The 19,980-nt window shown below is 53.4% G+C and overlaps 7 protein-coding genes across 7 annotated transcripts; 2 read left to right on the top strand and 5 right to left on the bottom strand.

Annotated features, from left to right (window-relative positions):
• Positions 1–417: 417 nt before the first annotated feature.
• On the bottom strand, positions 418–2,408 carry RHO25_010779 (uncharacterized protein; the record flags this gene model as incomplete). Its single annotated transcript, XM_023602330.2, has 2 exons — positions 418–462; positions 516–2,408. 2 exons carry the CDS (start codon positions 2,406–2,408, stop codon positions 418–420), a joined length of 1,938 nt encoding a protein of 645 aa, XP_023451278.1.
• A 1,442-nt stretch (positions 2,409–3,850) lies between these two features.
• On the bottom strand, positions 3,851–7,897 carry RHO25_010778 (uncharacterized protein; the record flags this gene model as incomplete). The annotated part of the gene is made up of 1 exon (XM_023602331.2): positions 3,851–7,897. The coding sequence occupies one exon, from the start codon at positions 7,895–7,897 to the stop codon at positions 3,851–3,853; it is 4,047 nt and encodes a 1,348-aa protein (XP_023451279.1).
• Positions 7,898–8,170: 273 nt separating this feature from the next.
• On the top strand, positions 8,171–10,354 carry RHO25_010777 (uncharacterized protein; the record flags this gene model as incomplete). Its single annotated transcript, XM_023602332.2, has 1 exon — positions 8,171–10,354. The coding sequence occupies one exon, from the start codon at positions 8,171–8,173 to the stop codon at positions 10,352–10,354; it is 2,184 nt and encodes a 727-aa protein (XP_023451280.1).
• A 238-nt stretch (positions 10,355–10,592) lies between these two features.
• RHO25_010776 (uncharacterized protein) lies at positions 10,593–12,130 on the bottom strand (the record flags this gene model as incomplete). The annotated part of the gene is made up of 3 exons (XM_023602333.2): positions 10,593–10,898; positions 10,974–11,869; positions 11,935–12,130. The coding sequence occupies 3 exons, from the start codon at positions 12,128–12,130 to the stop codon at positions 10,593–10,595; spliced, it is 1,398 nt and encodes a 465-aa protein (XP_023451281.1).
• Positions 12,131–12,493: 363 nt separating this feature from the next.
• RHO25_010775 (uncharacterized protein) lies at positions 12,494–14,541 on the bottom strand (the record flags this gene model as incomplete). Its single annotated transcript, XM_023602334.2, has 2 exons — positions 12,494–13,783; positions 13,837–14,541. 2 exons carry the CDS (start codon positions 14,539–14,541, stop codon positions 12,494–12,496), a joined length of 1,995 nt encoding a protein of 664 aa, XP_023451274.1.
• Positions 14,542–15,364: 823 nt separating this feature from the next.
• RHO25_010774 (uncharacterized protein) lies at positions 15,365–17,174 on the bottom strand (the record flags this gene model as incomplete). The annotated part of the gene is made up of 8 exons (XM_023602335.2): positions 15,365–15,774; positions 15,825–15,905; positions 15,963–16,140; positions 16,196–16,387; positions 16,440–16,507; positions 16,563–16,802; positions 16,862–17,003; positions 17,058–17,174. The coding sequence occupies 8 exons, from the start codon at positions 17,172–17,174 to the stop codon at positions 15,365–15,367; spliced, it is 1,428 nt and encodes a 475-aa protein (XP_023451275.1).
• Positions 17,175–17,874: 700 nt separating this feature from the next.
• Positions 17,875–19,405, top strand: RHO25_010773 (uncharacterized protein; the record flags this gene model as incomplete). Its single annotated transcript, XM_023602336.2, has 5 exons — positions 17,875–18,139; positions 18,193–18,221; positions 18,283–18,478; positions 18,532–18,849; positions 18,900–19,405. 5 exons carry the CDS (start codon positions 17,875–17,877, stop codon positions 19,403–19,405), a joined length of 1,314 nt encoding a protein of 437 aa, XP_023451276.1.
• Positions 19,406–19,980: the final 575 nt, after the last annotated feature.

Raw genomic sequence — 19,980 nt, 5'->3', positions numbered from 1 at the left:
GAGTCAACGAGTCTCTCGCAGAATAGATCCTATTACCGACATTTCTTCTTTTCCATCCCTCGTTTCGCATGCGAAGAAAGCGTGAAAGAAGCAAACTCCTCTACCGCGCCATGCAGACTCCAAATTTTCCGTTGCCGTTTCCCTCATCATTAGTAGTCCGTAGTAACACAACGCTAGAAGTAGTTGAGCTCCACGGCACTCCAAATCGCACTCTAACAGCAGAATGCCCCTGCGTACACACCTGACGATGACCCAATGCGGCGGATCACTCTTGCAGACGAACTCTCGATCGCGCTTCTTCACTGCCCAGTCACTCGTCGTCTAGACCAGTGGTTGGCGCCGGTAGATGGGACTCAGCCTCATCGCGTAGGGTGACGTCGCACGCCAGCAAGATGCTCGAATTGCACGCGAACTGTTCTACAGTCGGCCTTCTTGCTGCGCCTGCTGCACCTGTTCAAAGACCTGAGAGAAAGATGTCAGTAATGTCGCACAGAAACGAATGTGGGTCTACACACCTTGAGAAGCTTCGTGCGTGCACCCTTGGCCGCAACACCCTTCTTCTCCAGACCCTCCTCATCCAACTTCACCAGATCCTGCCAGTTCATATCCTTAAGGTTATCAGTATACTTGTGGAGTCGGAGTGTGCGAAGCCAGTTTGGAATGTCGCGCAGCAGTGCAAGATCGGTGGGATCCTCCGGTGGCTTCGAGCTACCACGTCGACCTCGCGGAGATCGTCCTCGGTTGATCTCGCTGGCATCAGACAGATAGCCTTCATTGCCAAAATTGCCCATGGCAAAGTTACCCAGGTTCATGCCAGCCATGTTGGCGTTAAGCTGGCCCATGCCGTTATCGTAAGCTGCAAGGAAGCCGTTGCTCTGCAAGCCAGCCATGTTCATGCCCGCGTTGGCTCCGTGTGGGCCAGTAATGGCGATGCCAGGAGACGATGGGCGCGAGCGCTGGTTCTGCAGGATAGTGTTGATCTGGTGTTGTTGCAAAGCAGCAGCCTGTTGTGGAGTCAGAGACTGGCCCATGTCGCTGCTCATCATGATCGATGCAGGCACTTGGCCCCCTTGGAGACCAGGCGACAGTGGCATCTGTCCATTCTGTCCCTCGGAAGACCTGGCGCGGCGGTACTTGCGCGGATCATCAAGCTGCAGGCGGTTGTTGACAGTAGACAAGGCGGCAAGCTTCATAGCAGTGGCGTTGGCGACCATGTCGGCTTGGTTCGCACTTTGCTGATGGCTAAAGTTGGAAACCATAGGAGTGTTGGTCATGGACGCCCAGCTTGCGCCAGGGGCATATGGCGAGAGAATTGGCATACCATCGGCAGTGTGTCCGAGCTGGCTAGCAGTCTGAGACTGAATGTTGTTATCACCAGAGATGGGGAACGCCCTACCAGAACGCAGACCTGCGGATGGTGGTGGCGCTTGGCTCACTCCAAACTGTCCCATTGGGGTCTGACCACTTTGCTGTGGCTGCTGCTGTTGGCTCGAGGAGGACTTCGGCCTACCGATAGGAGGCTGATTCTCGCCTTGCGAGCCACTTGTGTTTCTCCACGGACCTGATGGAATGCCTGATGTGCCGTTCTTCTTGCTCTCCTCTTCTGGCGCTGAGATGGTTGGCATATACTGAGAAGATCGGTCTCCGACCGCACTGTTCCTGTTGCTCTTTGGGGCACTGCCCGTCGTCTTCTGGAATTCTGCCTTCTGGTCCTCAATAGCATTCGCAGCATCCGGAAACATAGACTTGATCGTGTTAGGATCAAGGCCAGACATGCGCTTAGCGCCTGGCGAAGGAGGTGGCTTGCTGCCAAATCCGAAAGATCCGCGTGAACCCTCAACATTAAGCTTATTCATAGCATCGTTCATCCTCGACGACATTGGATCCTTCTCGTTGAATGCGGCAGGCGACAGGACGCCGGACATAGGATGACTCTTGGCCATCTGCTGCAAGACCTGGATGAAAAAGCGGATCTGCACCTGTGTAGTTTGTTGGAGCAAGGCATATAGAGCTGCCGTGCGCTCAGGCTCGCTAAGCACACGGAACCACTGCTCGATAGCACTCAGCTCGTCCTTGAAGTCTTGATCGAGGGTGGCAGCAGCCATCTCCTCGAGCGTTGTCTCATACTGATCGATATCTGCAATCCACTGCTGAGCCGCTTTTTCAGCAACTTCGTCTGGGTTGGCGGAGCTGCCGCCCTGGTTGAACTGGTTGTAATATACTTCCGAGGCAGGCCGGATGCCTCTGGTAGCGAGTGGCGATGTCGCGGAGAAGGCGCCCATGTCGGCGGAGGCACGCAGGTGGTGTCCTGCGGTCTGGAGAGTGCGTGGTGGGCGAAGGGTAGAGCCGCCGAGGGAGGAGGACGAGGTCTCGGGAGTGCTGTTGCGGTTGCCGATGATGTTCGACATGGTGGAAGTGGTACACGGATAAGATGTATATATGGTGGTGGTGCGTCGCGGACGGGCCGTATCGGTGTGCGATGGTAAATTTGATGGTGGCCGGGCTTTGTTTTCTTCACCGCGGATGAAGCTGCTGCTTTAGAGAGTCGAAGTGACCTGCTGTCCTGCAGACCTCAAAGGTATTCGACGAGCACACTATTGCACGAGCAGCGCGTGGAGCAGCATATGCGGTGGAGCGAGAGGCAGCGCTGGAGGTGGAGTCTGCTGGCCTGCCGAGTAAAGGGCGTCGGGAGTATGGTTGGGCACTCTTTGCGCGTCAGCAGTTCTGCCAGAGACGGGGGTGCGAGTTCGTGTTGGCGGCTGATCCTGGCTCGGCCGTGTGGGTGCGTAGAGTGCTGCTCAAACAAAATATGGCGGCGGAGTCGGGGGGCATGCGACGGCGACCGAACGAATGCAGGCGCAGGAGAACAGACAAGCGGAGCGCAAGCAGAAGGAGGGAGCGAGAGCAGCAAAGGACACCACAGCACGGCGTGGGAGGGTACAGGACAGTAGTCAACGCGCGAGAGAGACAGAGCTGACCAGACGAAGACGGATGCGGGACACAAAGCGGAATCACGCCAAGCATCGCCGGGACCCTTTGTGGCCGCACTCTCACTCGCCCAATCGCCGCTGCGAGCGGGCCTGGGACATGAGACCACCAGCGCGCCATCGGCCTGCGTCAGCAACTCCTGAACAACACAGGCCTCATTCTTCCCAGCCTCAGGCCCGTCGCTGCAAGTCAAAGACAACATCAGCACCTTGTTTGCACGCAGGAACAGCTTTTGCTCGCCGCACGCGCTTGTGGCTCCTCTCATCGCGTGTCCTAGGCGCCGTTCCGTGGTGTCCCCCAAAGCTTGGTGTCCACTGCTGATGATCGCCCTTCCCAGGGATCATCTCAACGGACAAGGACTCCGTGATGGACAGTTGTCAACGTTCAAAACCTCGACATGGGGAGTTTTTCCGCCCGCTGCAACCATGAGGCCACTTACGGTAGTCGCCAAGCAACGTTGGACAGAGCCTCGCTTTCCGCGCATCATCGCAATGTTGAGTGATCATGGAAGTGAAAGAGGCATTGTCCCACAGTATTGAAGATTGTCCGAGGCATAACATGGAGCAGAGGCTCGAGGTCTTGCATATGAGCCAATTTATTCGCGACAAGAAGGATGCATAAGCTTCACCTGCATATGCGCAGCACTTGGATGTTTGACGTTTCATCAGTTAGCGAGCAATGCCGAGCAATCCGGATCTCTGTGAACATTCGATCAAGTCTGAGCATCAACGAAAGCAGTCATATCTCATCATACTATCAAGTGAATAGCACAAGCCACCAACACCTCGCTCAAATACCAGCGAACGTCAAAGCAGAACACAACCTCCCCACCGAGCAGGAGAAGCATCTCACATCCCACCCTCTACCCCTTCAATTGCCTTCCCTTCCTCACCCCCTCCAACTTCCTCAACAGACTCTCCTCCACCTTTCTACATTCTCTCCACTTCTCCGCCCCCTTCTTCATCCTCACGCCCGCCAGCACCATGCAGGCCACACTCTTCAGACTTCTCTTCTTCTCCCGGAAACTCATATCTGGTGTAACACCAATTTCCTCCAAAAGTCGCAGATCCTCGCGATTGCATGCGTTGTACATCTGTACCTGAAGCAAAAAGTAATTCTTCGTATGAATCAGATCGCTCCGGAACTGATTCTCGCGGTTGAGAGAAAAGCGCAGGAACTGAATCTGCTTGACGAGACCCTTGAGTTCGGATTCGTGGCGCTTGGTCAGGGCAAGAGTGTCGACCGGTTGTCGAGCCACCAGATCTTGCGAGTTCTCGGCGGAACGCTGCTGCAATTGCTTGACAGAGGCTTTCGCTGACTTCAATTTGAACTTCAGGTCTTCCTCACGCTTCATTGAGGCGGATAGCTTAGCGGCACGGTCTTGCAGTTGTGACTGCAGAGCACGAATTTCTACTTCAGCGTCCTCGAGCTCGCTTTGGAAGCCCTGTGCCTGTAGGGTGACGGTCTCCTCTGCTCGAGCACGTTGCAGGCGCTCGCGAAGTTGTCGCTCCTTCGCTGCGGCAGTCTGCAGTCCAGCGTCCCGATCCTGGACATCCATTTGCAGGCGATCGACATCTGCTTGAGCATCTCGCAACTGAGCGCGCAATTCTGCCTCGCGGCGAGCATGACCTGACGATGACCCGTTACGATCTTGAAGTTGCAATTGAAGCTCCTCCAATTCCTGCTTCAGGCGTTTAAGCTCCTTGGCCTGGTTCCGGTGTTCACGTTCCTTTGTCGTCTGTGCTTGCGTGCGGTTCTCCAGATCTGCAATTTGAACTTGCAAGTCGTCGATCTCTGCTTGTGCGTCCTGGAGTTGTGCCTGAAGCTCAGCTTCGCGACGTTGCTGGCTCTTGTCCGCCTTCTCGCGCTTCGTAAGCTCAATTTGCAGTTCCTCTGCTTCGATCTTCGACTTCTTGAGGAGGTCATGAAGATCACCACGCTCTTCGGCCAGTGTCTTCTCCTGCTCGGCATACTGGAGCTCTGCCTCCAGCGTCTCGACCTGTTGCTCCAGTCTGGCAACCTTTTCATTGGCTACGGCGAGCTCTTGTCTCAAGCTCTCGCGATCTCGGACGGGAGATAAATTGACCTTTGCAGACTCAGCGGTCTGGAGATCGATGCGCAGCTTCTTCACGGTAGTCTCGAGGGTGTTACGCTCAGCCTCTACCTTGCGCAGCTGCGTACGCAACTCGTTGCGCTCACGAGCCGGACTGCCATCTGCCTTCGTAAGCTGAGCACGACTGACTTCAGCCTCGAGATCCTTGATACGGGCATTGAGACGCGCCTTCTCCGCTTCCACTTCGACGAAGTGCGTGTCCATTAACTCGATCTCTGCGTCAAGGGCGTCCTTCTCCTCTTCAAACTCGGCTTGCATCTCCTTCTTGATGGCAGCAAATCGGCGCTCAGCCTCTTCGACGCCGCCCTTGCTGTTTGAACGGGCGGTCTCGAGCTCGCGCTCCAGCTGTCGGACATCTTTCTGTCGCTGCTCGATGACTTGTTGAAGTCGGTCGCGCAGCTGGTCCAGTTCCTGCTCCAGCCGACGGATCTGCTCATTCTTCTCGTTCAACTCAGAGCTCTGATGGCCAAGCATACTTTGATCGCGATCGGCAGTTTCGGTACGCTTACGAAGAGAAGCAAGTTGTTGCTCGAAGTCCTTATTGCCATCCTCGATGGTTTGACAATGTTGGTCGAGCTCGTCCAGCTCAGCTTCTTTGTCCTGCTCTAGCTTTTGCAAAGCCTGCTCGAGAGATCGGATCTGGTCAGCCTGTTGCTTGAGTAGGCTGTCCTTCTTCGATGGGGTCTCCATTGCTCCGACTCGCGCTTTGAGGCTTGTAAGCTGCTGCTGCTGGTCCTTGATCTCGCGCTCTTTTGACTTGATATCAGACTCTAGGCGTCGGATCTGCTCGTCTTTTCGTCGCACCTCAGAGCTGTCACCAGTCTGAAGAGACGCAATGCGGCTTTGAAGGGTTTGCACCTCCTTTTCACGAGCCTGTATGAGTCCATCCTTCTCGTCAAGCTTAGCCTGGGCGGTAGAAGAGGCAATCCGCAGCTGTTCTTGAAGCTCGCTGACTTGGCTGTCGACCTCGCTCTGTCGACCTCGCTGCTTGCGGAGTGCATCATCTCGAGCTGATTCGGCGGCTCGCATGCGCTTCTCGAGATCTACGAGCTCGTCGTCGCGCTCCTCAATCACCCGCGACTTGTCTCGTAGTTGGCTTTCCTTCTCTTGAATAATGCGGTCTTTTTCTCTCAGTCGAGCATCGGTCTGCTCTGCCTCGGCGTCCCAACTGCCTCGCGCTGTCTGCAGTCGTTCCTGCAGGGCTTTGATCTCGCCATCCTTGTCAGCCAATTCGCGCTGAATGTTGCGCAGCTCATTATCCTTTTGTCGCAGCTCTGCTGTTTGGCTGGATTCCGCTGTTTGCAGACGCTTCTCTAACGCTCGTGTTTGATCTCTGAACTCGTCAAGCTCTTGATCCTTTTGTCGAAGCTTGTTCTCAAGGTCAACAACATCGCCACGTAGCTTCTTGGTCGATTTCTCGCGATCATACGAACTATTGACGCGTTCCTCGAGTTCAGCGATCCGAGCATTCTTTCTGTCCAACTCCTCGTCCTTCTCTTTGAGCTCGTTCTCCATGTCGTCGATGTCCTGCTGCATATGGTCCACGTTCGCATTGTCTTGTTGAAGCGCTTTGACCTGCTGCTGCAATTCCTCCAGCTTGTCGTCCTTCTCTTCGAGCTGTCGTTCGCGATCTCGAATGTCGGCCTCCAGATCACCAATATCGTCCCGCAGTTGTTGGATCTTGTCTGCATCGCCTTCCATTTGTTCAGCCGCTTGCAGCTTCTCTTGCAACTCTTCAAGCTTTGTGTCCTTCTCGTCCAGCTCACGTTCCCTGTCACGTACTTCTTGCTCTGCATCGAGTAGCTGATCCTTGAGACGCTGCACTTCGCTCTCGTCGCTCTGTAACTGCTCCGCTTGGTCAAGCTTCTCGCGTACTCGGTCCAACTCTTGCTCCCGTTCATCTGCAATCTTCTGCGACTCCTCGGCCATCCTTTGCAGACGCTCATACTCTTCCTGATCGCGTTCACTCGTATGTCGCTTCTTGACCTTCTCTTGATATTCTCGCAGGTGTAACTTGTATTCCTCTAATTGTTGCTCCGCATCTTGTAACCGCTTACGCTGCTTCTTTAAATCTACTTCCAGTTGCGCCTTGTTTGTCTTGAGCTCGACATTCTCCTTCAAAGTCTGCTGCTGGAATTCGGTGCCACTTTTGCGCATTGCATCTTCGAGGTAGTGGATCTTCAGCTTCAGACCAAAGTTGTCCTTCTGAATCTGGTCCAGCTTGGCTTCCTGGTCGCGTAGAGTCAAAACATTGCCCGTCTCGAGCACTCCATTCCTGTTCGTGGGCAGGTGCGGCATAGGCGTCGAGTCGTACATGGATGAGCTGACTGCTTGAGGTGCCACTGGCGTATTCTCGCGATCACCGGAACTACCAGTGAAATCGTCCAGCATCGACGCTTCGATCGGTAAGCCAGGCGTTGCTCTGCTGCCGAAGCTTTCACGCAGTCCAGCGGGCGTTTTCAAGTCGCCATTTATGGTGTTCTCCTTCTCCTCCATTATGCTCTGTCGCATCAGCTGGTTTCGTTTCGCGCTCTTGAGGAGCGGTGTGAATTCCTGCTTGCCCGTCGGATTGCGCTTGTCGACCAACGCTGTTCGAGGTCGCGGTGTTCGCGCAGATACTGGTCCTGGTCCACCGCGAAGTCCTCGCATACGACTTCGAATATCCTGGCCGGCATCTTTACTGGGCGACTGGAAAGGCTGGTTGAACGACATGTCCACGAGGCCATTCTTGCTGGGACTGAGAAACGTCTCGTTCCCTCGTTCAGTGCCCGGCGTGTTGATGTAGTGATGCGCCATGATGGGCAATCGATCGCGCACTGCCACTCAGCTGGAGTTAGTATGCGACATGCGCTGGGTGCATGTGTCGTCGACAATGCTGCCGTAAGAAGTGCTTGTCCCACGCGTAGCGAGCCCGCGCGTTCCAGTGTTTACGTTCGTCAACATCGGATTAAGTTTTTGCCGCGCGCCAAGACAAATCCCATCTTCACTTTGCCCTCGACTTGACATCAGGGCCCAACGTCACGGCTTCTCCGATAATTTGCTCTACTGGTTCGTCCTGAATCCTTCGACATGGAAGGTCAGCTGCCAGACGATGGTTTGAAATGGTTCGGTGAAGGCTTCGATGGCTTTCCCAAACGCCTTCCCGATGACTGTGTAGAGTACGTTATCCATGTCATTCACGGCGGGCTGAACTCCAATGCCGCTCTGCGAACAAGACTAAACGAGATATTGAAGGCGGCAAACGAGCTGAAGAAGAAGCTACTCAAGGACTACATCTGGCAAAGGCAAGACTTCAATCTCGCGTTACACCCCAAAATTGATGTCGCGACAGCCTCTGCAAAAAGTGCACCGAAAACAGTGTCACATTTACGAGGGCGAACAGACTTTGGTGACTCAATCGCGGATGAGTGGCTCATCGTATATTTGCTCACCGAGCTGAGCAAAGGAAATCCTGATGCCTGGATACGTGTCTACGATACCGACGGCGAATTCTTGCTCATCGAGGCAGCGAACGCTCTTCCCAAGTGGCTGAACCCCGAAATCTGTGAAAATCGTGTCTGGATCAACGATGGTCGAATCAAAATCATTCCGGTCGACAAAAGCTCGCTTCCGCGTAACTTGACCTCAGAGGAGGCTCTATCCTTCATCAAAAGAACGCCGAGTGATCTTCTTGTAGACCAGGATATTCAACAAGAAGCGTTTCATAGGCTCCGGGAGTATCCTTCAGCTATCTCTTCCTCATTCCACCATGCTCTCATCACGATCCCGCGAAAGCTAGCATACCTGCTACATCGCAACCCGGCCTACATTTCGCCAGCGATCGAGTCTTTCTACTTGCGTGACCCAGTGAGCTTGAAACCGCTTACGACGAAAGACACCAACACTCTTCGCTTTGCTCCCGAGGACTTTGTGACAGTAAGGGTCAAATTCACGAAAGTCGGGTTTGCTCAGCTCCGAAGTCAAATTTTCGATCCTCCACCAGCATGGACCGGTATAATCCCTCGTATGCAAGATGAGAAGGTGGCGCTGGGCATGAAACTTACATGCGGCTTCGAGATGCTGGTCACTGACAAGCAGTACCAGGACAAGCGGGCAGTGCAGGAGATGAACTTGTTATTGGAAGACCTGGAGAGTGGAGAAGAAGAGCTACCTGGCGATGATGAGATCGAGCTGTGGCCGCATGTGCAAGACGACGATAAGTGGCTGAACATCGACTTCAAAGACTTTGAGAAGGAGCTCGATGGCAAAGCCAACTCAAGTGGTGGCAAAGGTGGCTTCGGCGATCAAGGCGCTCAGGAAAATCTTCGGAAAATGGTGTCGCGCTTTGAGGACTTCTTAGAAGATGATGAGGCTGGCGTGGATGGTGTGGATGACATGGATGAAGACGATGATGACGATGATGCTCAGTCTTCCTCTCACGTAAAAGACGACCAAGAGAGCAAAGCCGAGAAACAAGAATCAGAGGAACCGAAAGTCAAGGACTTTGCTGCAACAGGGGATAAAAACGAGCATGAGGAGCCACAAACGAAATTCAATGCCCCTGAGGCACTTGAAGACATGGAGTTCGAACGAGCCATACATGACACTGCCGCAATGCCAGCCTGGCATATCGAAAAATCTGGTCTGCTAGATGAAGCTCGCCGGCTTGCCCTTGAGGACGACGCCGAAATGAGCGATGGCGTTGTGGATGAATCTGAAGAGCTACGCAAAGTCATGGAACTGATGGAGCAAGAGCTTAAAGGCCATGGTGCACTCAATCTGGAAAATGGGACATACAAGAAAGTCAAATCGAAAGGCAAGGCCGCAGCGGACGTGGCTTCGCACGGCAATATTAAGCCTGTCTTTGGACCACCACGACCGCCGCACATGCTTTCGACCTCCAGCGATCAGCCATCTAAGACAAATAGTAAATCCGTCAAATTTGCCTCAACGACAAGCACAAAAGAAGAGGAGGAGGAGGAGGACGAATCAGCCGATGAGGAGATCAATCCCTCGCGTAGTAAAAACGCCTCGATTCGACCCAAGCCGCCCGCTTTCGCCCGATCAGGTCCTTTTGATAATCAGTCAGAAGACATTGAAGAAGGCGCAGAGCTCTCTTCGGACGAGGACGACGGGTTTAACGATGTTGATCTGGGCCTTGCGAAGAATATGCTCGAAGCATTCAAAGGTCAGGCGGGAATGAGTGGGCCTGCTGGGAATTTGATGAAGGCATTAGGTGTGCAGATGCCGAGGGATGAGGAAGGCGAGGATTAATGGAGCACGATAATGTTGCACGGAACTTTTCAACATGAGAAGTTCCAGCGATGGGACTTGAAAGAGAGACTATCGCGCATAACATGGACTCCCAATAAGTCACATTCCGCATCATCTCCCGTATTCCAGCCAAGGCATGTCAGACGACCTTACCTGTACAAAGAGTTGTGCCACCTCCACTCCGACCATTCCAACCATTCAATGGCTTCTCCTCTGCACCCGGCCTTGAGGCTGCGACTCAATAATCCTCCCCGCGACTGATGATTTCCTTGCCAGCTCCGCCAATCAAGACAGTATGCTCGAACTGTGCCACATGGCTGCCCTCGACGTCGACCAGCGGAGCATAGGACTCCACAATCTCCTGATCGATCAGTTGCTTCATGCCGAAGTGATAGTTCTTGACTCCCAAGCGCTCTAGATATCGGCGGCAAAAGACCAAAGTCCCGAAACTCTCATCGATGGTCTTGAGAAGGGATCGAGCGCTTAATTGCAAGTGCTGGGGGTGGACCTTAACATTCTGTCGTCCGTAGCCGTAGACACCGATCTATTGGAAAATGTTAGCATGCGTCCATGTGTCAGTTTTGAAGCAGAATCGAAGCGCGAAGGGAACTCAACTCACGTCGTCTCGAGTGTGTCCTCTTCCAGTAGTTCCAAAAGTCTCAATCGCGAAGATGTCTCCCTCTTCCATCTTCTGCTCACTATCATTCTTCACGAACGGAACTTGTTTATCACCATGAATCTGGTATCGTAGGATGTCGTGTCCGGATAGATTCTTCATGGCTCTCACGCGTCGTGTTTTGCCATCTTGCTCTACGACCTCATAACTCTCCATCACCTCCTGCATCGCCGCTCCGAGGTCTTGCATCCTCGCATCGACACACGCAAGGGAAAGACCGGTGTTCGTCGTCTCTCCGACTGCTGCCAGCAATGGATCGTATCTCTCATTATGGTCGAGCGCAACTGTGAAAGCGGAGTCTACGATCCGACCATTGACGTGCACACCGAAGTCTACGCTCAAGACGTCGTTGGACTGCAGCGCAATGTCTTTACCGCCGGGGTTGGGAGTCCAGTGTGCTGCAACATTGTTAAGACAGAGACCTGTTGGAAATGCTAGACCGGCTTCGAGGGCAGAGCCTGGCGAAACGCCTTGCTGACCTGTCAGATTGCGAACTCCAGACTCGATGCTCTCGGCAATGGTCTGGAGTGTGACGCCAGGTTTGATGACGGATTTTCGGACATATTGACGCACTTGACGATGGATCTCGGCAGCCTTGCGGTAGGATGGAAGAAAAGTCTCATCTTGATCCTTGATTCGAGCGTTGTAGCGATTTTCGGCAGCGGTTGTGCGAGATGTATTGTCGTAAGTAATACGTTCGCCAGCAGGATAAGAGTCGGAGGGAAACAGGACAGAGAGCTCGATCGTCGGAGGTGAGGTCTGGACTCCAACGCTGTCATTGCCCTGTCCGATTTTGTTTTTCTTCTTGCGCGATTTGCGCTTCTTCTTGTTTTTCTTCTCTGGAATGTGCGATCAGCAAATTGGCTTTTCTCTCACCGTGTTTTCACGGTAACCGTGATCTTACCCAGAGTGCCAGCAATTTTCAACCCGGCTTCTCCATCGTCATCGTCGCCATCTTCATCCTCACCAACGACACCACGGTCCAGATCTCCAGAGCTGGAGCCATTTCGCGGTCGGGCAGCAGTCGAGTCGCACGGCTTCTCCACTTGGCCATTGCCATCTGGTCCTTGCTGATGTCCTTCTGGGGTTTTGGAGCCCATGACATTGATCTGCTACAGTCTGATCCACAGCAGGAAGCGGTTTTGAACGGGAAGAAGCTGTGACTGATGAGTAAACATTTTATAGATCGCAGCTTCTCCACTTTGCGCCCTTTGACACATGCACAAAGCACGGGCCGAACTTTAAATCTACCTCTCGTGATGTGAACCACCTGAAGCACTGATATCGATCTTGGAAGAAATTCATGCTATGATGATACAATCTCTGCTATGTATAGTCACCGGTTCTGCGAAATCGTACAGAGAGATATTATACACATGAATCTTGGACCTACTGCAATGTTCTTGCCAATGCTTCAAGGAAGGGAAGAATCCCTCGCATGACTGAATCCTCGGCGCCACTTCCTAATCGCCATTGATAATCGCCTCAGCAGCTTTTTCACTGATCATATAGATCGGCAACGAAATGAACGTGCCCGGTATCTTTGGGAATATCGAAGCATCCACAACCCTCAGACCTTCGACACCTCGTACCTTAAAATTGGAGTCGAGAACAGCATTGGGATCGCCGTCGGGGCCAATGGCAGCGGTGCAGCAAGCATGATGTCCCCATAGCTCATTCTTGATATACTCTTTCAGATCCGCCTCCGAGCTCACGTTGCGACCAGGGTTTGCCTCAGTGAAAGTTCCGTCGAGAGGAATCAGTTTATCGAAAGCTTCGCGCCCCCAGAGAAGGCCCTCGTAGAGTGCTTGCAGGTCTCGTTCATCACCGCCGCCGGTCGTGTTACCTGTGTCCAGCGATCGGAAGAGAATTTCAGGTACGTCGCGAGGATCTGTAGATCGGAGTTTGACTGTCCCGGCGTTGTTTTGGGGCTGCGCTTTGAGTGCTAGCCACGACCATTTCTTTCCGCTCTTGACGCTGTCGTATGCAAAGCCGGGATAGAAGCCGTTGAACACACCAGGTGTGCCGATGATGAAGATATCTGGGTGATCTTGAGCAACGGAGGTCTTCAGCACTACTCCTACAGCTGCTCCGCTAGTCGTGTATGGACCTCTGTCGAGAACACTCTTCCCGTTGATCCACTTCTCGAGGCATGGATCTGCTTGCCCGTCGTACCCGAAAGTGCAATCGGCGGAGATGGGGAACTTCTCGGCTGTTTCGGCGACGATAGCGGCTTCGTAGCGATCTTGCATGTTACTGCCGACCCCAGGAGCATCTTTGATGACTTTGATCCCGAACTGGTCGAGTTCATCCTTGGGGCCAATGCCGCTGAGTTTAAGAAGCTGTGGAGTGTTGAAGCTACCACCAGAGATGATCACATCCTTGCTTGCGGCCACGTATCCAGCTGTGCCATCGGACGCAGAAGGATACGGGTCTGCCTTGTAGAGACGCTCGCCTGAGAGATATTCGACGCCGATTGCTTTTGGCACGTCACCACTCTCATCAAAGCGGATCTTGGTGGCCAAAGTGTGCAGAGCGATGTCAAGGTGATATTTGCGGCTCCCATCGTCGTTCTTGGCGTTGGCAGTGTCGAGGATGAATGCGCGGGTACCGCTGCGCTTGGAGGTGTCAGCGTCAATCGAGAGTGGAACTTGATAAATGTTCTCCTCGGGGTCCGTATTGGCATTCACGTCGGTAAGAAGAACGTTGGTGAGCGAAGTGACTGTACTTAGGAGACTGCTTAGGAGACCATCCTGCAGCTTGTCAGTACGAAAGACATACGGTTCCAAGTGCATCGAGGTCTCACCTTGCCCATGGCTGCGGCCGCCGACAGTACGATAGAGAGCACCTTGAAGTCCTGGGCCACAAGCAGTAAGTTGGTCAAACTGGTCCGGAGCCAACCATCAGTGCCATGTCCCGCGCCCACTGGATATTGAGCTTTCTCAAGTTTCACAAAATGCTGACGCATCTCATCGGGTCCCCAAGAATCGTCTCCAGTGAGCTGCTGGATGTATGTCCAGTCAGCACGCCATGGGTACGTTGTAATCAACGCATGATGCTCAGAGCAGCCTCCAAGCGCGCCCGTTCGAGGGTACAAGATACCAAGCGGCTCTGCTCCTTCCGGAGGATACAACCCAACATAAAGCGACCCATCCGGGTTCCTGTATGTCATCTTGGTATCTTTCTGTTGCCTCTCCAAGTCCTCATAATGCCTGACCCAATAGTCCCATTTGATTGAGTCATCTTCGGCAGACTTCAAACTGTAAGTCGGAACCGACTGGTTGTAATTGTCGCCATAGTCGCCACCAGCTTCGATGAGCAAGACCTTGTGCCCAGCAATAGCAAGCCGAGACGCGAGCGGACCTCCTCCTGGCCCTGAACCGATGATTACATATTCGTAGTCCGTGGCATTATCGATCGCTCGACGTTGATGGAATTTGAGATGACTGCTGGGAATCGCGTTAACAGACGCTACGAGCGATAGAGCTGCAACGAAGGCTTTGGCCAGCATCTTGAAGTCCAGACGCTGAACGACTCGAATGCGATCAGAGCGTGCGGCCACGCTTTACGATACAGCTCGAGCTGCACATCGACATGGAGTTAATCGCGCATTGGGACCGTACGCGAACGCGCAATCGTCAGGGAGTCTCCCATGTCTGCGCACGATCCCACGAGCTGTCCGCCTCGCAAATTACTTGCTTAGGTGCTGCTTAAGCGAGCTCTTATAGAGACACTAGACGGTTCTAGTTGCTTGGGCATAGAGTAGTCGAAGGCTCGGCGGACCGGGGTCTCTCTGGGGCTTGTTCGGGTACCTGCCCAGGCGCAAGGACAAAGCTCTACCCGCACCTTAGTGCTTAGACTGGGGCAGTGAAACCTGATTCGTGATTTTATGAGCCCTGAACCGCGTCCATGGTTGTCCCTTGCATGTCACCTTGGGCAAAGTGATGCTCAGAAACTAGTGCACGATAGGCACACGCCTGGCTTCGGCGCATTCAGTGCGATCATTGACTTTTGTCGCGCCCTTTGACTCGTTTCAAGGATCGATCGTGCTTCGACAATGACTGATACGAGTAGGCCGAGGCAAATATCCATCAAGATTGATTTTTCGTGAGGCTCAGATGCAAAATATGTCATCGGTCGTGCTGAGGCTGTGGGTAGTTTGAATGCTCGTGCGCACGCTCGTGCGAGACATCCCGTGCGGTAGTTCTAACAACCGTCGGATCATGAACGGTTCCTTCTCCTGAATCTTATGCTGCGATCTTCCGTTGCTTCACTCTCGGCTCTGTCGCTGCCATTGCCTTCCGTGATACTGTGATTATGCCAGCCGGCCAACCTCAAGCTGGATATGCCGACTTTTGCTTCTTCTCTCCTTCCCATTGAATGGTCTCCAGCGGCGAGACTGGACGCGAAAAGTTCGTAGTTTGATTGCTGCTGCTGACTTGACGGGCGTGCGATGTGTGAACCTCCTGAGTGCTGATGTTCTCGAGTGGAATGAAGTGGCCATCGTCGCTGTGCCTGGGTCGCACGTAGATCTCAGCGCCATTTTTGTCGACGACACCACTGTTTACGGCCGTCCCTCCAGATAAGCCTCCAGATCCAGATTTGCCTCCAGTTCCGGCCGTACTCTGTCCCATCAGTCTAGGGAAAGCTCTTCGGATCAAGTTACGAATGCCAGGCATGCAAGCGCAAACCATTGCTGTGTCGACCTCGATGACGGTCCATGCTCCTACTTGCTTGTAGTCATCTGTCGCCATTCGTTAGTTGCAGCGCAACGCTCTTTCCTCCATGACTTACGTGTGAGATTCTGGGAGTTGCCGAACCTGACCAGAAGTCGAAGTCGCAGAATGGAGACGAAAGTGACGAAGGATCCGACGCCTGACAGAATCCATTGTTAGCATTCCCATCAACGCGATGGTTCCATGATTGACCCACTGAACATAAGCATGACCAAGATCTTCTTGCGAGTATTGAGATTCATCCTCCACAACATAGGCATTGGTAAGACGACGACAACTAGGTCCAGGGCGATATTGAAAGCGGCCGAGGCCCATGACTGGGCATTGATGTTGTTGCATTTGCCAGGGAGCGACTTGTCCCAATTGTCCCACGCCTGCACTTGTCGTAAGCCTTCTGTCTATCAATAAAGATCTGTAACCTGCACTCACCAAGTTGACCGGTGTGCACTGGAATGCTGTGATCAAAATGAAGGTGATGGCGTAGGCCACGTTGAGGGCGATGGCGATGTAGGCAAGCATTTTGAAGTTCTTGTGCTGGAAAATGCGAAGATAGGTGCAGCAGATTGCTATCTTGATCGTCGGCAGAGCGGTCAGGTAAAGAATCTCGTCGACATAGTAGACCTGCCCCAAGGTTAGCTATAGCTTTGCTGTACTATCCGCTGAGGAAGCGCACTTTGAGAATCTGTGGAAGCTTGTCGAACGGAATTGTCCAGACGTCCTTGCCCACACCTAATCCGGTCACTAGAACGCCGTCAGCGGTCTGTTTAGTATACCCGTGCACCAAACTTCCACTCACAGACGTTGGAAAGTGCAGTGATTGGAATCAGAAGTGCCATCGCGACGGTGATCGTGAAGTCGTCCCACCAGAAGTCGGTATCGATTCGAGCACCTCTCTCGCATGGAAAGCGCACCTTGGACAGAAGTCGCATGATGTATGCCACTGCAGCCAATGCAATACCGACGATACTGGCAATCGAAAAGCTCTCGGCATCGCGAACAGGTCGCTGACACAGCTGTTCCGTGAGGTTCTTTGCAACTGGGGATCCATTGTCAGCTGCACCTCTTGCAGATTCTGAACTTTCTGAAGTTTCATACCCAGCTGCTCTCGGATCTTGCAAGTCGACAAGGCGCATGCTTCAATGCCTGCCGTCGCTGTGGTGTTGCTACAGCTTGAAGCGATGTCGATGTTGCCAGCACTTTGACCAGAAGCTGCTACCGCTTCCACGAGACAAGTTCGCTACAGCAGGATGATTAGTGAAGCTCCAGTATGAGCAACCTGAAGTATACGCACGGCGCATTCTGGCATCTGCTGCACAATTCCCAGAGCACGCTGAAGGTCCGACTGCCCCGCATCTTGACTGGCACACAGGGTCGCAAAGAGAGCGACCAGAGCCCAGAAGAACCTCATACTTCGTGCCCAGAGAAACGAAGAGCGTGATTAGATCCGTAGAGCATGGAGGAGCGTATGTGGCCGGCAGTGATTCATAGAATAGATCTCGGAATCTCTCTGAGGACGAGATAGGGTCTTGAACCTCCGCAACACGGCCACGCGTGCACAAAGCGTAAGTGCGCAGAATAACGCTGATCGTCCAGGAGCCCTGTCCAGCATCGCAGATTTTCTAATCGCCTAGTGAGTGAAGAAGCGCGCACGCAAGCTGCCGGCGGCAGTCACGCTGACTGCAGAACAGCCGTGAAACCGCAGCCTTAACGCGTAGCCATTTTCCGATAGAAAGCACCGACAGTCGGGACGGCGTGTGAGGAGTCCCAGTTTGCAGGGCCATGCATGAGAGCAAGGAGGGCAGCAGCCGCGGGCCCGAGTTGCTAGAGAGCACCGGCGAAGTTAGCGTATGATGTGCCGATGTTTGACCTTTGAAGCGAGGAGCGGCTTTCAGGCCCGAAAAGGCTTGGTTCGTAGCAGGCAAGATCGCTCCATCAAAGAAATGATGGTGTGTGTCCACGGACCATAAGCTGACGGATCGCTGCAAGTCTCGGTGGGAGTGGAGGTGCGGCGAGGTTTGTAGGGCGGAAAGGGGCAATCCAGTCAAAACTAAGCTATTGATGACCGGTTGTTCCTATTACAGTGTTATGCATGCCAGTGCCTATACGCCATGTATCTATTCCGCGTGCAGCTATTGACGACACTCGTGAGCCTGCTTCCACGGAACGCGTGGGCCTTCTTAAATCTCCAGCACAATGGACACGTGCATGCTGGACTTCATGAAAAGCGCCTTCTCGGATTGTTAGAAGGCCTTGGTGGCCTAGGTGGCGGCGGTGGTCCTGGTGGCAGCGGAGCAGCAATCGAGGTTACTGGCGAGCATGAATGGCAAGCGCCAGGTCCAGGTGACCAGAGAGGTCCATGTCCAGGTCTGAATGGTGAGCATGCTCAACTCGGGTGCTGTTCACGAAGAGGCAGCTGACAGTAGTAGCAATGGCCAATCATGGCTACATCCCACGAGTGAGTGCACGCAACAGCCTGTACAGGCACGAACGAGAATGACGCTGACCCTCAGTCGCAGAATGGCGTCGTGTCTTTGCTTGGAGCAGTGAACGCCATAACCAGTGTCGTCAATATGAGCGTCGAGTTGGCGCTACTTCTGGCCGTGATGGGTGTGGTATGGACTGGCAATCCAGTCTCGCTCGACCCCTCCTTCTCCATCGGTGGCACAACACCAGAGGTGCAGAATCTGCTTGGAAACGCTCTCGGGCTTCTCGGTATGTCCCAGGCTCTTTCTGCTATCTTGGAGCTTATACTGACATGCAGTCAGGCGAGCCTCGTGGAATTGACCACTCCCACAACTTCATCGAAGCAGACTCATCACCGACGAGAGACGACCTATACGTTACCAACGATCCAGTGACCATGAACTTGACTAAGTTCGAGACATTGTATGATTTGATTCCGGAAGGGCAGGTATTTACTGCGGAGGTCATGACCGATTTCGCGATGATTCGCTGGAATGAGACGGTTGCGACCAATCCATACTTTTACTATGGGCCGGTCACTGGGATGATCGCTCGGAATACTGGATACTGCTTCATGAGGAACCTGTTCGCCAATTATTCCTCGGGCAAGCAAGAGTTCAGTGAGTACTGAAACCATCGGATTCGAGGTCCGCAGGCTAATGATACGCAGCACATGAGATCTTCAAGAGCTGGTACTCGGTGACGGGCGATCGAGACAACTTCACGTATACCAAGGGCCACGAGCGGATCCCAGCGAACCTGGTGCCCAATCCGGCTCCGTACGGCCTCGTAAATCTGAACCTGGATATCGTGGCCATGGTCCTGCGCTACCCGATCTTTGGCAGTGTTGGCGGCAACACCGGCGAGGTTAACTCTTTCACTGGCGTCAATCTCGGAGATCCTGTTGATGGCGTCCTCAATGTGCCCCGATTACTGGAAGGCAATAACCTGCTGTGCTTTGCCCTCGAAGTGGTCAACTTTGCAGCGCCGAACTACCTCAACAACCTCGTCAGCACGCTCGCGGCGCCTCTGAAGATGCTCACCGATGCCATCGCTGCGCCGCTTCTGAACATGAGCTGCCCACAGCTGGGCGAGATCACGCGTGACGGAAAGCCACTTTGGCAGTCGTTGGGCGAAGAATTCCCGGGGGCGAACAAGAGTGGCAGCGCGATGTAATACTGCGGCAGGTTGCAGAAGGAGGAACGCGACGCGTGCGTGTGAGAGTGGAAGGGAAAAATTGATGAATCAGCGCGAAAATGATGGGACGGAAACGCAGCAAAGCGCGTTTCGGGCAGAACAGCTTCAACTTCGTAGCCAGTTTCATGGCTTCATAATTCAACCACAACTCGATTTGTATCTCGCGAAGATGAGGCCAAGCGCACGGTGTCAGATTGACTTCCTTACTCGAAAGCCGCTTCTGTCCTCATGCGGAGCTACCAACACGTCTGGCAAACATCGTTTATCGACTAGCAATTCCGGTCGAAAACCGCTCGATAACAAAGATTCGATCTTGCGTCGAATAGTATTGACGATCCGTATCTCCCAGTTACCTGCGAAAAGCACCGAAACATTGGCAAGGGTCGTGAAGAACACCGACGCTAACAAACGCCATCTAAGACATTACCAGCAGGCAGACTACCAGGTTTGTGAATCTTGCTAAAGAATAGCTTCCAAACTTCGCGAATCGCTCGGTGTAGAATAGCATCCACTACAGTATAAGAGCCGTCGCAACGCGAAACAGGAACAGGACA

This window comes from Cercospora beticola, chromosome 7 (assembly GCF_033473495.1).
Source record: "Cercospora beticola chromosome 7, complete sequence".
Classification (NCBI taxonomy): Eukaryota; Fungi; Ascomycota; class Dothideomycetes; order Mycosphaerellales; family Mycosphaerellaceae; genus Cercospora; species Cercospora beticola.
This window is presented reverse-complemented; position numbering and strand designations above follow the sequence as displayed.